The sequence below is a fragment of the Cheilinus undulatus genome, linkage group 11, assembly GCF_018320785.1.
Source record: "Cheilinus undulatus linkage group 11, ASM1832078v1, whole genome shotgun sequence".
Lineage (NCBI taxonomy): Eukaryota > Metazoa > Chordata > Actinopteri > Labriformes > Labridae > Cheilinus > Cheilinus undulatus.
The window spans coordinates 45,717,264-45,730,562 of record NC_054875.1 but is presented as its reverse complement, the minus strand read 5'-3'; the positions used below and the strand labels follow the sequence as shown (position 1 = coordinate 45,730,562).

General features: G+C 39.6%; 2 protein-coding genes across 5 annotated transcripts in view; both read left to right on the top strand.

The window, feature by feature from the left end:
* LOC121517796 (tubulin alpha chain-like) overlaps positions 1-13,299 on the top strand; it is a 1,079,624-nt gene that overhangs the window by 743,764 nt on the left and 322,561 nt on the right. The window lies entirely within an intron of this gene.
* The window catches only part of LOC121517788 (DNA (cytosine-5)-methyltransferase 3B-like), a 54,690-nt gene that overhangs the window by 31,976 nt on the left and 9,415 nt on the right, over positions 1-13,299 (top strand). For all 4 annotated transcript variants that reach the window (XM_041799819.1, XM_041799820.1, XM_041799818.1 and 1 more), the window contains exons 6-16: positions 2,112-2,249; positions 5,503-5,661; positions 5,761-5,868; positions 5,965-6,106; positions 6,203-6,325; positions 8,320-8,364; positions 8,482-8,561; positions 9,521-9,633; positions 9,716-9,899; positions 10,857-10,941; positions 12,794-12,939. In XM_041799819.1, coding sequence (XP_041655753.1) covers positions 2,112-2,249; positions 5,503-5,661; positions 5,761-5,868; positions 5,965-6,106; positions 6,203-6,325; positions 8,320-8,364; positions 8,482-8,561; positions 9,521-9,633; positions 9,716-9,899; positions 10,857-10,941; positions 12,794-12,939 — 1,323 coding nt within the window. The remainder of the gene's footprint in view (positions 1-2,111; positions 2,250-5,502; positions 5,662-5,760; positions 5,869-5,964; positions 6,107-6,202; positions 6,326-8,319; positions 8,365-8,481; positions 8,562-9,520; positions 9,634-9,715; positions 9,900-10,856; positions 10,942-12,793; positions 12,940-13,299) is intronic.

Genomic DNA, 13,299 nt, shown 5'->3' with positions numbered 1-13,299 from the left:
CGTGAGTGTGTTTCCATGATTTTAGTTCATATGTGCAAATCTTATTTAACAGCCTCAGGGCAGAGTCTCACACCCTCCAGATATCTCTGGCACCCTCCAAAGGGGGTCCCGGTCGCCAGGTTGCTGCTTTGACTCTGCATGCTTGTTGCTTGATTATTATTCCTTTTTATTGAACTTTTCCTAATTTACTTCTGAAGTATCTCTTTTTTCTAACACTTAACCTCTTTGGTTATGATTGCAATGCTCTAAAACGGAAACTGTAGACCTTGATATACTTTAAAACAACTGTTCTCAACTGGTGGGTCGGGACCCAAGAGTGGGTCGTGAATAGGTGCCAGTAAAAAAAGGTGGCCAAAAGCTCTGAAGTCCTTTCTGGACATGCATTGATACCTTTTCTTTTACCCTGTTTTACTGTGACACTGGGTAAATTTAAATGTTTGGTCATTATTTATATCCTTTTCTTGCAATAAATAAAGCTACTTTTCTCATGATAATGAAGCAATTTCTCAAGATCTCTGCAAAATTGGCAAAAATGTACACATGATGGGGACAAGAGGATGTACGTAGAACTTGTCAGTTTTTGTCCCTGATATTTTTCATTTCATGTATTTTGGTCCAATCATGCTAGGAACTGCAGCAAATTCAATCAACTAAACATGCTTTATTGAAAATGTTTTGGAAATTTGGGTCGCAATTTGTTGTAAGAGAGACTGGTGGGTACGACTTGACTTAAGGTTCTTGAAGATATTGTGTCTCTCTTCCAAAAGCCTTCTTCATGAACTGAAGCAGGGGACACAAAATTCTGCAAAAACCTCAAACAAATCTAGTTTGCCCTTCTTTGGGCCAAAATTTGGATGCTGTAAAGGTTATTCTGCATGGATATGAAGATGGTTTGACTTGATATTTTGGCTTGATATGACATGTGCCTTGGACAAAAAAGTTTGAAAACCCCTGCTATATACTATACTATTCTATAGCTACATCCAAGCTAATCACTACATGGACAGCATGCATTGCTATCGGCTTCCTGCACAACTAAACCCCGCCTTTAGCTACCGCCTTGCTCTCCTCAAATGATGCTGGTTGGCCAGATCCATTTTCAGACCGGCCACAATCATTGCAGATTGAACTCTGCAAGAAAGATCTGCGCTGATGACATGGATGAAATCTGGACAATACATCTGCTTTGCAAGGTTAAAAACTTCATGCAGCTTGTTTAACTTGAGCTGAAATGACTTATTTCAGTTGCTTGTGCAGTAGCATAGTGCAGCTGTGTCGCTCTTTTTGTACCATCTGTTTTCACTGTAAGGAGTTTGCACATCTATTGTCTATAGTGCTGTAGTTGAGCTCTCAGCCTGCAGCGATCGTAGACACAGACTCACAGCTCAGTGTTTTCCTCCTAGGGAGTGGTTGTAGTCAAACCAGCACTCCACAAGATTGAACTACTTAACAGTTTATTCTGCATCCATTTAATTGTTAAGATTATGATCTAATGAGGGAGAAAAGCGTGTAAAAAGCGGTGCTAGCCCACGCCGATCTGGTCCATGCATTTTTAATGATCTGAGCAGTAGAAGATGCCTGCAAAACACAATGACAGGGATGAACTTTCAGTCATTTTAGGTCTTTGTGAAACTGACAGCCACATGCACTTGTAGTCATAATGGTGCACGTCTGAGCACTTCAGACTGGTGTAATGATAGCATTGTTTGATAGGGTGCAGACAACTTTTAAGATCTAAAATAGGTATTAAACGTGTGTCCTAGATGCTAGATTTTCATAGTGAATGTTGGTTCTGAGCAGTGGAAAAATGATCTCTCTTGTGCAGTGCTTTATGTCTGATTTAATTTTCTTGTAGCATGGGTACCAGTTTAGCTCAGTGGGTAGAGCAGGCAGCCATATACAGAAGCTCAATGCACTGGCTGCAGGATTGTTTCGAGTCTGCACTGTTTGAGCATGTCTTCCCCCCACTCTCCTTCCCCATTTCCTGTCTCTTTTCCACTATCTTATGATAATAAAAGCAAAAAAAACTCGAAAATAATCTCATGCGCGTCTTTGCCTTTTAAAACTATCTCCAACCTTTTCTAAACCACCTTTCTGTTTCTCTCTCTCAGTGTGGTGGTCCTCGGGCTGCCGTTCTGTCTGGTGGGGTCCCTGAGGCCCCTCGTCTGGATCTCATGGAACAAGACTCCAAGGACTCAGCGCAGAGCAGCAGCACCTCATCCAGCTCTGAAATCCAGCCAGAGTACAATGTAAGACGTGTGAAAGATGAGAATAAGGAGGGGAGATGATGGATGGGGGACAAAGAGATAAATGCACCAGACAGTGGGTTTCTGTCCTCTCATAGGGGCAGATTGATGTCTTGGAGGTACTTTAAAGAAATGAAAGATAAAGAAAAAAAAAAGTGTGATGCTGTCGAACATGTCCTGATATGCTGATTGTTTCTTTTAGAAGGCATGGATATGGAAAAGTTGTGGTTTCTGTTTTTGTATCAGATTTACACCGAAGTTCAAGTTCAGCGATGATTATGGAGGAAATTTCACATCATGTAGTCATGAAGCAGAACTGAGAGGAGCTATTGTGTGTTTTAAATCAACAGAGTCATCTATTTTGTAACTCAGTATTCTAAATATCCAATCCACTAATGTATTCAGAAACTCTGCTTTTGTCTTTTGCCATGTTTACCATTGTGTAGCATCCCCTCTTCTTTTAACACACGTCTGTAAATGTCTGGGAAAGTGAGGAGACAAGTGAGGAGAGGAATGTTGTCCCATTCCTGTCTGGTGTAGGATTCTAGCTGCTCAAGTCCTGGGTCTTCTTTGCTGGATATTCCTTTTTATAATGCTCCAAGTGTTTTCTGTCGGTGAAAGATCTAGCTGAAAGGCAGGCCAGTTCAGCACCCAGACTCTTCTCCTGTGAAGCCATACTGTTGTGATGGATGTGATATGTGGTTTAGCATTGTCTTGCTGAAATTGTCAAGGCCTTCCCTGAGAGAGGTTCCTTTCCAGATGTGTAGGCCGCCGACACCATAGGCACTAATGCAACCCCATACCATCAGAGATACAGACTTTAGAATTGTGCCATAAGAACTAGCTGGAGCTTTAGTCCACAGGAAACAGCGTCTGTGGTTTCCAAAAAGATTTTCAAATGTTAGTACATGTGACCACAGAACAGTTTTCCATTTTGCCTCTGTGCGTTTTAAATGAGCTTTGGTCCAGGGAAGACAGCAGTGTTTCTGGATCCTGTTCACATACGGCTTTTTCTTTGCATGGCGCAGCTTTAACGGGAATTTGTGGATGGCCAGTGAACTGTGTTGACAAACAGTGATTTCTTAAAGTGTTTCAGAGCCCATGCAGTGATTTCAGGTACAAAATCATGCCTGTTTTCAATGCAGTGGCCTCTGAGGGCCTTAAGAACTCCAGCATCCAATACTGACCTTCAGTCTTCGCCTTTGCTCACAGAGATCTCTCCAGATTCTCTGAATGTTGAGGGACATTTTTAAAATTGTTCCACAATTTTTAGATAGTTATTTGAAGATTAGTGAACCATCTTTACTTCTGAGACACTCTGCCTCTCTAAAATGGTCCTTTTATACCCAGTCATGTTACTGACCTGTTGCCAGTTAACTCATTTCAGTTGCAAACTACTGCTCCTCCAGCTGTTTTTCCATTGGTACCACTTACTTTTCCAGTCTTTTGATGCACCGTCTCTACTTTTTTGAGACATGTTTCTGCCATCAAATTCAGAATGAGCTTCATGAAATGGTAAAATGTCTCAGTTTCAACATCTGATATGTTGTTTTTGTTCTATTGAGAATAAAATATGGATTTATTAGATTTGATCATTGCATTCTGCTTTTATTTACATTTTACACAGTGCCCCAACTTTTTTGGAATTGGGGTTGTATTTTCCAAGAGAAGAGTTAGGGATGATCAAAAAGCGGATGAGTTAGAGGAGGATATGTAAGAAGCAGGACGTGGAGGTTTGGCAGTCGTAGAAAGAGGAGGAGGGCCCTCAGATCTTCCTCCACCTGGCCTTGTGTCGGTGCAGGTGGCCACAAACACTCGGACTGTGTTTGCTCTCTATCAATAGACTCATTCAGGTCGAAGTGACCACAGCCGGGCCTGTGTCTGTGTTTGGAGACACTCTGTGCATACTCATACAGGTCTGTGGTAACCTCCGTTTGCTTGTGCTCTTGTGTGTGGATGATCTTTGTGTGTTTTGTGATCTCAGCAGAGCGTAGCATCCTTTAATGGAGCCTGTCTCCATCACAAAGCCTAATGGGTTTTCTGTCCTAGGGTGGGCTGGAGGAGCACATAGACCAGGCTCATCTGGGATTTGTCTGCAAGCATAGAAATCCTACCTGCTCATAAAGCAGAACGCATAAATCTCAGACTGGACAAAGGCTTCAGAAACATGGGCCTTAAAGGTTTTATCAGGCTGGGTGGATGTTTTCTTTAAAGATTCTTCTTGCTAAAATCTGAAGTGGAAAGCTAACAGCAGAAGGACAGGAAACACCTGAGCAAACATACGCACGCCAGAGGATAATGAACTTTCAGACAGGTGTGGAGTGATGGACAAAAACAATCTTAAAGTTGAGTTTGTGACTGAATTAAAGGGACTGAACACTTTATCTACCGTGAACTCTGATATTTGATTGATGCTTTAGGGAAGTGAAGTTTAAAGTTGAAGAATAAAACTTGGGAAAAGTTGACTTAAACAACTTTTCCATGCCCATGCCTTGGATTTAAGCTGTGACTGTAAAAGAGTGGAATTGAATCGCCTTGTTTATGCCTTATTTACTTTATCAACATGGATGCCAACATCTTGTTTTTTTGCCTTGGTGAAGGCAGTAGCCAGAGACAGAGGCACTGGGCCCTGTGTTACACCTGGTGCATGATAAGTCGATTCTATTTCTGAAGAAATAGAATGTATTGGCAATCTGCTAAAGCTGTTTTATAGTAGATTAGGCTCTATTACTTCTCGCTCTTTGCTCTCTCTCCCGCTCTTCAATTTTACTGTGGGAACTGAATACCTGGCAGAGGCATAACCACCGAGATAGTGCTCTTTTCTTCTTTCTCCCTCTTGTCTTCTATTAAGTCTTATTTCCTCCTTTCCATAAAGAAAACAGCAGTTTTTTCTAGCAAAGTAAGCTGTGTCCCCCCCTCTGTTTTTGGCGCCTGACTTTTTTTTCTGCATTTGAAAGAAGTTAATGAATTTATTTTATTTAACCTTTATTAGTTGGATTTGCAAGGTGATACAAAGATATGGCCAAGAATAGCAGCAGTAAAGTTTCAACAAAAACAGGAAAATAAACAATCTCATATGAAAGGAATACAGCTAAATTATACACACACAGACAGTCTGGCCTCCAAAGATTTCACATTCTTAAGTTCAGCTATTTAAAACCAACCTGTGGATCGTCTCTGCCAGGTCAGTTTGAACTTTGGGAAAAAACAGATTGCACAATAAAATGACCTGACTCTCTCTTTCTCCTCCATCCAGGACAATAAGGGTTTTGGCATCGGTGAGCTGGTGTGGGGGAAGATTAAAGGCTTCTCCTGGTGGCCGGGCATCGTGGTGACGTGGCGCGTCACCGGCAAACGTCAGGCCAGTCACGGCATGAGGTGGCTGCAGTGGTTTGGAGACGGAAAGTTCTCTGAGGTGAGACAGGGCTGGAAAAATCTGCTCTACTAAAAGAGGTGAGGGGAAAGGCGTGATATTAGATGGTTTATTTGATCGTGTGGGTCTTTTTTTTTAAAGGTGTCAGCAGACAAACTGGACTCCATCACGGCTTTCCCAAAATTCTTCAGTCAGGCCTCCTACACCAAACTGGCATCGTACCGCAGAGCCATCTTTCAGGCACTGGAGGTGAGTTTCAGCACCCATTACATGTCATTATTGTTATTAAAAATCGTCTCTAAATTTCCTCACGTTGCCCCCCTTCGTCATCTCTGTCATGTAAAGATGGCCAGTATCCGGGCAGAGAAGAAGTTCGCTCCCTGTGAGTCTGATAATCCAGAGGACCAGGTCAAACCCATGCTGGACTGGGCAAACGGCGGCTTCCTGCCCAAAGGAGAGGAGGGACTCAAACCTACACACACTGCTGGTGAGCAAGGCAGCAGGACTAAGCCTCCTGTCTTTTTATGTTTTTCCACAGTGTTTTTCCTCCTAAATAACCAGATTGTTTTGTGTTGTCCTGCAGACAGTAACCCTCTGGACCACCAGGTCCTTGATGTTTCCCTGCCGGAGAATTTCCCCAGTGCCAAGCGGCCCCGAGTCAGTCTGTGTAAGAACAAGGCGGCCCCTGAGGAGTCCTACAGCAGAGGTATGACTGTGTTTTAATAAGTATTTCCTCTGTTATCATGATTTTTGTTTATTTCTATGTTAAGTGTCCTTATAATTCTGCAGCTTTTCAAGATTTCTACTGCAAATTTTAATCTCTGGCTCCATGCATTCACAGAAATACAAGCCCAACTCCAAAAAGATGGATTGTTGAAACTGAGACAGTTTACCATTTCATGAAAAATATTAGCTCATTTTGAATTTGATGGCAGCAATACATATCAAAAAAGTAGGGACAGGGCAACAGAAGACTGGAAAAGTAAGTGGTATGAATGAAGAAATGGCTGGAGGAGCATTTTGCAAATGATTAGTGTAATTGGCAACAGGTCAGCAACATGACTTGGTGTTAAAGGAGTATTTTAGAGAGGCAGAGTCTCTCAGAAGTAAAAATAGGCAAAGAATCAGTGGTGCTGGCAAAGTATGCTTGCGCAAGGGATTTGACTCCACTCAGCTTTACTGAGGAATTAAGCATTGAATAATAAAAAAAAAATAAAACCTAAAAGTGTGAGAAATTAAGACTGAAATATGTACAAGCTCTTATTAGATATGTTCTCTGATATGGACAAGTCCATGTGCATTGGTGTCATGGTTGCAAGATGTGCAAAGGGTGCAAGGATGATGACTAGACATGGTCAGAGTATATAGCATGCAAGGATGTTGGCAGATTTACATGATGTACAAAGATCATTTAAGATAGTTGATTAGTGCATATGTACATATGAGGTGAGGAATTTTACCACAGTGAGCCTTCTTACTGTATATGAGTACAGTGAGAAGATTATGAGGTGAGGCTATTAAGCAGAGCTTCACCAATCTGGGAAAAAACTGTGTCTGAAAATTGTGGAACAATTCAGAAAAATCTTTCTGAACATAACATTGTAACATTGCAAAGACTTTGAATCTTTCACCATCTACAGTCCATAATATCATCAAAAGATTTAGAGAATCTGGGGAAATCTTTGAGCAAGGGACAAGGCTGAAGGTCAATATTGGATGCTCCTGATCTTAGGGGCCCTCAGGGGCCACTGCATTAAAAACAAGCATGATTCTGGACTGGAAATGACTGCAAAGGCTCAGGAACACTTCCAGAAATCATTGTCTGTCAACACAGTTGGCTGTCCCATCTACAAATGACAGTCAAAGCTATGCCACATATGAACAGGATCCAGAAAATCCACTGTCTTCTCTGGGCCAAAGCTAATTTAAAATGGACTGAGGCAAAATGGAAAACTGTTCTGTGCTCACGTAAATCAAAATATGAAATTCTTTTTGGAAATCTCAGATGCCGTGTCTGTTGTTCTTTTTTTTTTTTTTTTTACTGTTGCCTTATTCTAACTTTTCAGACTACAGCAAGTTTCTTTTACATGAGTAAGTTAATGAAGTTCCTTTTTCTGTCAAAATAAAAGCAGGTTTTTAACTAAACAGAAAGTAAATTATTCAGCACAAGAAAAACAAAACAAATAAAACCGTTTTACCTCAAAAAGAGTGGAAATACAAAATGAAACATAACATTAAATTAACTGCAATCAAAAATAGAACTCCTGAGATTTATCACAATAAAAATCTAAGTTGTTTGACAACCCTACTTTAATTACAACTGCCTATTTATTTAGAAGAAATTCTGGGAAATTATTAATGAAAATTCCTGAAAATTTGATAGCAAATTCTAAAAGTATTTTAAATAAATATCTTAAACTTCAATGGACATTTCAGACAACTTCCTCAAAAATTCTAGTAGAAATGACTACTATGTTGTCAGAAAGCCAGGATATAATGTCCTCATAGGAGCATGCAGGGTCTTAGGGGGTTAAATCAAACTCTGGCCCAAAGGTACAGCTCATTGGGTTGGTTTGCTGGGCTCAGAGAGAGCATGCATTGGCTCTATTTCAGAGTGGCTGTACTTGGAAAAAAAACATTTATTGTTAGGTATTGTGCAGGGAAAAGCTAACGTGTTTCTTGTGTCTGTTTTTGTCACAGAACAAATGGTGAATGAAGTTCTGAAGAATCAAAGAAGTATAGAAGGTAAGAGATTTACACAAGTAAACAAGCTTGTGAATTATTATTATTATTATAATTATTATTAGAGTGTCACTTAATGTTTTTTATTTGACTGCTGACTGTCAGTTTGTGTCCTTGCAGATTTCTGTCTCTCTTGTGGAAAGATGAAGGCAGCAACCTTCCACCCGCTGTTTGAAGGAGGCCTGTGCCAAACATGCAAGGTACACAGACATGTAGACAGGCCTTAGGTTTTTAGAGGTGCATATTTCCATTGGCCTGCAGCTGGATTTTAGACTTTCTCAGAATAATAATGCTATATTTTTCCAGAGTAGAGAAGCTGTCAACCTTTCCCACACCTTTAAAACCCACAAAAACACATAACTGTCACTGCTTTCCTAAGATGCGTTAATCTGTTTACTCTTCTTTTTATTTCTGTGGTTCTATTTAATCATTTCTGCAGCTTTTTAAAGCCGTGCAGTCTGGTTCAGGTCTCTCTCAAGTGTAATTTTAATGTGAAGAGACGTCGTGGTTGAATAAAGTTTAAATAAATCAAATTCAATCAGCAGTGGAGGAGATGACTGGCTTAAAGCCAGTATTTGATGCGAGTCATTAAATCATGTTGAATTGATAAGTCTGTTGGCTACAGTAGAGTACAAGTTTTGCTCCACAGTTTAGCAGTAGGATCGAGGGATGAATAAATCAAGTAAAGAGGAAGTTTTGAAAAGGAAAGATGTAGTTAAATTCCTAACTACAGCTTTTTTATTTTCTGAATGTAACTGAGAGGAAAATCCCTCCTTGGCTCACTGATATTTTTCAAAGAGAGATGTCGGTCGTCTGCAGGAAATCCACTTCTTTGCAGAGTTGCTGCAGGCTTCATCAGTTTATGACACAGTAGTGTTGCAGTGACTGTCCCCACTCCACTATAGTTTGTTTACCTGTTTTTTCATGGTCGCTTTTTGTATGCATACCTTTCAGCAGAGCTGTTGAGAATGTGTGGCAGGTCACACACAATATTAATGACAGTGTATGGCATTCATTACATGTGCACTTGCAGGACTGTCCTACCAGACTGCACTATTTTTTTCCATTTCTATCTAATGTCATGATAAATATGGCTGCTAAAATACAACCTTGCAGCAAAGCCAGATTTTATTCCCACTGTCTGTGCGTTTGTGTTCAGGACGTTTATCTGGAGATGTCCTACATGTACGATGACGACGGTTACCAGTCTTACTGCACCGTCTGCTGCGGGGGTCGAGAGGTTCTGCTCTGCGGCAACGTCAACTGCTGCAGGTCAGTCACACGGACAAAAAAGATGCTAATGAATGACTAACGAGGGATACAGGAAGTTCACCTTGTCTGTCATCCTCTTCAGGTGTTTCTGTGTAGACTGTCTGGACATCCTGGTCGACCCTGGAGCGTCAAACAATGCTCGCTATCTGGACCCGTGGAGGTGCTACATGTGCCAGCCGCTTCAGCAGTACGGCGTGCTGAAACAACGACACGACTGGAGCCTCAAGCTGCAGGAGTTCTTTGCCAATGACAATGGACAGGAGTTTGTGAGTCACTGAGATATTTTTTATGACTTTCATTGTTTTCATTTCTTATGCATGATAAATCTACATAAATGATGCTACACTAAGCATCTTTACTTTTTCAAGTATTTTCAGATTAGGCTTCATTTTCTTTTGCTACGCTCAAGCATGATTACTGACACAATGCGATACAGGAGGTAGGCATATAGCTGGTTTGCAAATCTACCTAACATTACCTACCCAACATTTCAGACTTAGACTTTAGTGGACATTCTGAACAATTATCTCCAAAATTCTAACAGCAGAAATGTTTACTATGTTGTAGGAAAGTCAAAATGTAATGTCCTCATATGCACATGCAGGGACTTAAAATAACAAATGCTGTCCAGTTACTATAAAACCGCCACTATAGCTACATCTAAGCGTCTACTTCACTGGTGTAAATACCACAAACTCATACCGAGGTTGGTTGGGAGAGGAGCAAAAATATCTCTGAAAAGCTTTCAGTGAGATTCTGTGCTCTTTTGTGAAAAAATGTTGGCCTTTTTCTGATATAAACCCCCGCTACAGTCACATATGACGCCCATAGTTTCGGTTTTGTTCTCTACAAAAGGCGTCAGTGGTCTGTCAGTGCTCAGACAGGGCACAAGTGTATTTATTAAATTAAAGCTTAGTGATATGGATCTGCTTGATTACAGATATGGAATCTGGCCAATCCATTGGCTGTGCAAGGTTTGGCTTCCTTATAAAACAGATAAAAAGTTTGCCCTTAAAGTGACAAAGGTCTCGTGCCAAAACACTGCAAAGTAATGATTTCCGTGCATGTTAGTTTTCTTGGAGGTTCAAGGGTTTTTTTTTTTTGGTGGTCACGTTGCCCCCTACAGACCTGTCTAGTTTAATGCATTTGCTTCAATTTTGCATTTCATACTTTGACACCAAACTCCTTACTATCTTTTCTTTCTTACTCTATTTATCTTTCAGGAGAAACCAAAGATTTACACAGCAGTCCCTGCAGAGCAGAGACGACCAATCAGAGTCCTCTCCCTGTTTGACGGCATCGCCACAGGTGAGAATGGGTATGACGATTGAAAAAACAGTAAATGAATAGGCTAAAGGTCTTTGCACACTGAGTCCTTTAGTTTCTGATGTTTTTTTAGATCTGTACTAACATTGCACATCTACACTGTAAAAACAGATTTTGACTCTTAGTATTTATAACATATAATTATTAAGTTTGTTTCACTCATTTGAATGTGTAATTTAATCCTTCTTATATTTTTTGACTAATTTCAAAATGTGCTGTCTCCATTTCAAATGAATTTATTTTAATTGTGTAAAAGTAACATAATAAAACTTTGTTCAAATAAGTTGGTTTGTAATGTGTTAAAATAATGTAAAAAAAACTGTGTTAAACTAAAGGGATTTTAATTATGTAAAAGTAATCTTAAAAATGTGTTCAGGCTAGTTGATTTAAATGTGTACCAGGAACATAAAAAAACTGTGTTCAAATGAGGACCACATACTGCCCTGTCTGAGCATGTGCAGGGAGAAACTGCCATTTTGTTCTTTCTTGGTTGGGATTTACACTTTTCCAAGGACATTTTCAGCGCTGCAGTTACTCACCCGTTTGGGATTTACTGTTTTTGGTGGTGAAGCTTGTGTCAGGAAGTTAAATGAGTTTCTGTTCTAAGTATTTTTTGAACACATATAGCTATTTTATAAGGTTATAGCCATAGATATCAAGACGTAGCCAACACTTGGTTATTACTCAAATTATTTGAGTTATGACAAATCTGCAGTTTTCCCAGAATGCCTTTGGGCACTAAACCTGTATGCACGCAGTTTGCTGCTACTGTCTTGGTGAGGACACCCTTGAAAGAGAGATTTTTAATCTCAATGAGGTTTTCTTCTGGTTAAATAAGGGTTAGATAAAATAATCAAACAGAATGCATCATGAGTGAAGTTGCCCTCTCAATTGAAGAGGTCCCACCTAAAGGGGGCAATGTTACTGTTGTAAATGTTAATGACTATTGGATGGCAGATTGACATTGGTGAAACTTAAGTTACTGGCTCAGTGGATCGCCAACAGTCACTGCTGTAAATGATTGCGTAAGTTAATCCACCTTGAGTAAAATGATAACATAAAAAAAACCTTTATCATTGAGTACTATTTAACATTATAAGATAAGCAGTTACCTATGATGATAAATATACCTGTAATTTGTTGAGCTAAAACTATATTAATTAATTAATTTGGAATTGCTTAAAAATAATAAGTTGAGTCAACTTAAAAAACATATGTGGAATTGAGGCAAATTTCTTTTGTGCAACTGCTAAAATTGATAAAATTGAGTTAATTCAACTCCATTCATTTGAGTCTGGTTAACCTAGGTTTAGTTGGCTTTTCTTAAAAAAAATTAGCACCTTCTACACAAATTTATTAAGTCAAACTTATCTGTATTATTCATCTGCATTTACTTAAAAATGTTAAGTTCAGTCAACACAAAAAATATATCTAGATCTAGATAAACATATTGTGTGCAATCTGTTGCCTCAATTTTATTGATTAGTTATGGTGTATCTTTTTTTACCGTGTAGATCACTGGGTTTATTTTTCTATTCACTGCAAAAAATTGCTGCAAAATGTCCAAAAATGGGCAAAATTTGCATAAGCTTATGCATCACAGCACTGTGCCAAGTGGACCAAAAAAATTGACTCACTGTGGAAAAGCCTTTTTACTCGGAACACTGCAGCAACTATCAGCTACTCTACAACTTTTATGATCAATGGTTTTAGTTTTTGAGGCAAAAATATCCAACATTTGTGATTCTTGCATGTAAGACGTTCTGTATTTTCTTTTCTTGTCTTTTAAAAGAGTCTTTGTTAAAAAGCATTCTCACATGTTCCGTGTTCACAGGATACCTCGTTCTCAGAGATCTGGGATTTAAAGTGGACCAGTACGTGGCGTCAGAAGTGTGCGAGGACTCGATCTCAGTGGGAGTGGTCAGACATGAAGGAAAGATCCAGTACGTCCATGATGTCCGGAACATCACAAAGAAAAACGTAAGGGAATCAGACTAATTTTGAGGATGTCCTCTGCTTTTGTCAAAATGTTATAATCATCTACAAAATGGCAATTTAAAGCCAAAAAAATGTTAAAATTGTGACATAGATGATGCATTTAATGCCATATGTGGATTAGAACTATTTGATTCTGCACCGCTGAGGTCTTGATTGTTTTGCGTTGAAACAGTCTGTAGAATCTGTATTTGCTCAAATTTCCAACAATAAATAAGTTCTGAGTGAGCTGTTGCCTTTGAATGCAGCTCAGGTGTTATGAGAGGAGGCTGAGTTTGTTTTCACCTCCTCTTCTAAACTTTAGTTCAGTCTGTGGTGTTCAGACGTCTCGATGCGGTGTTTTTT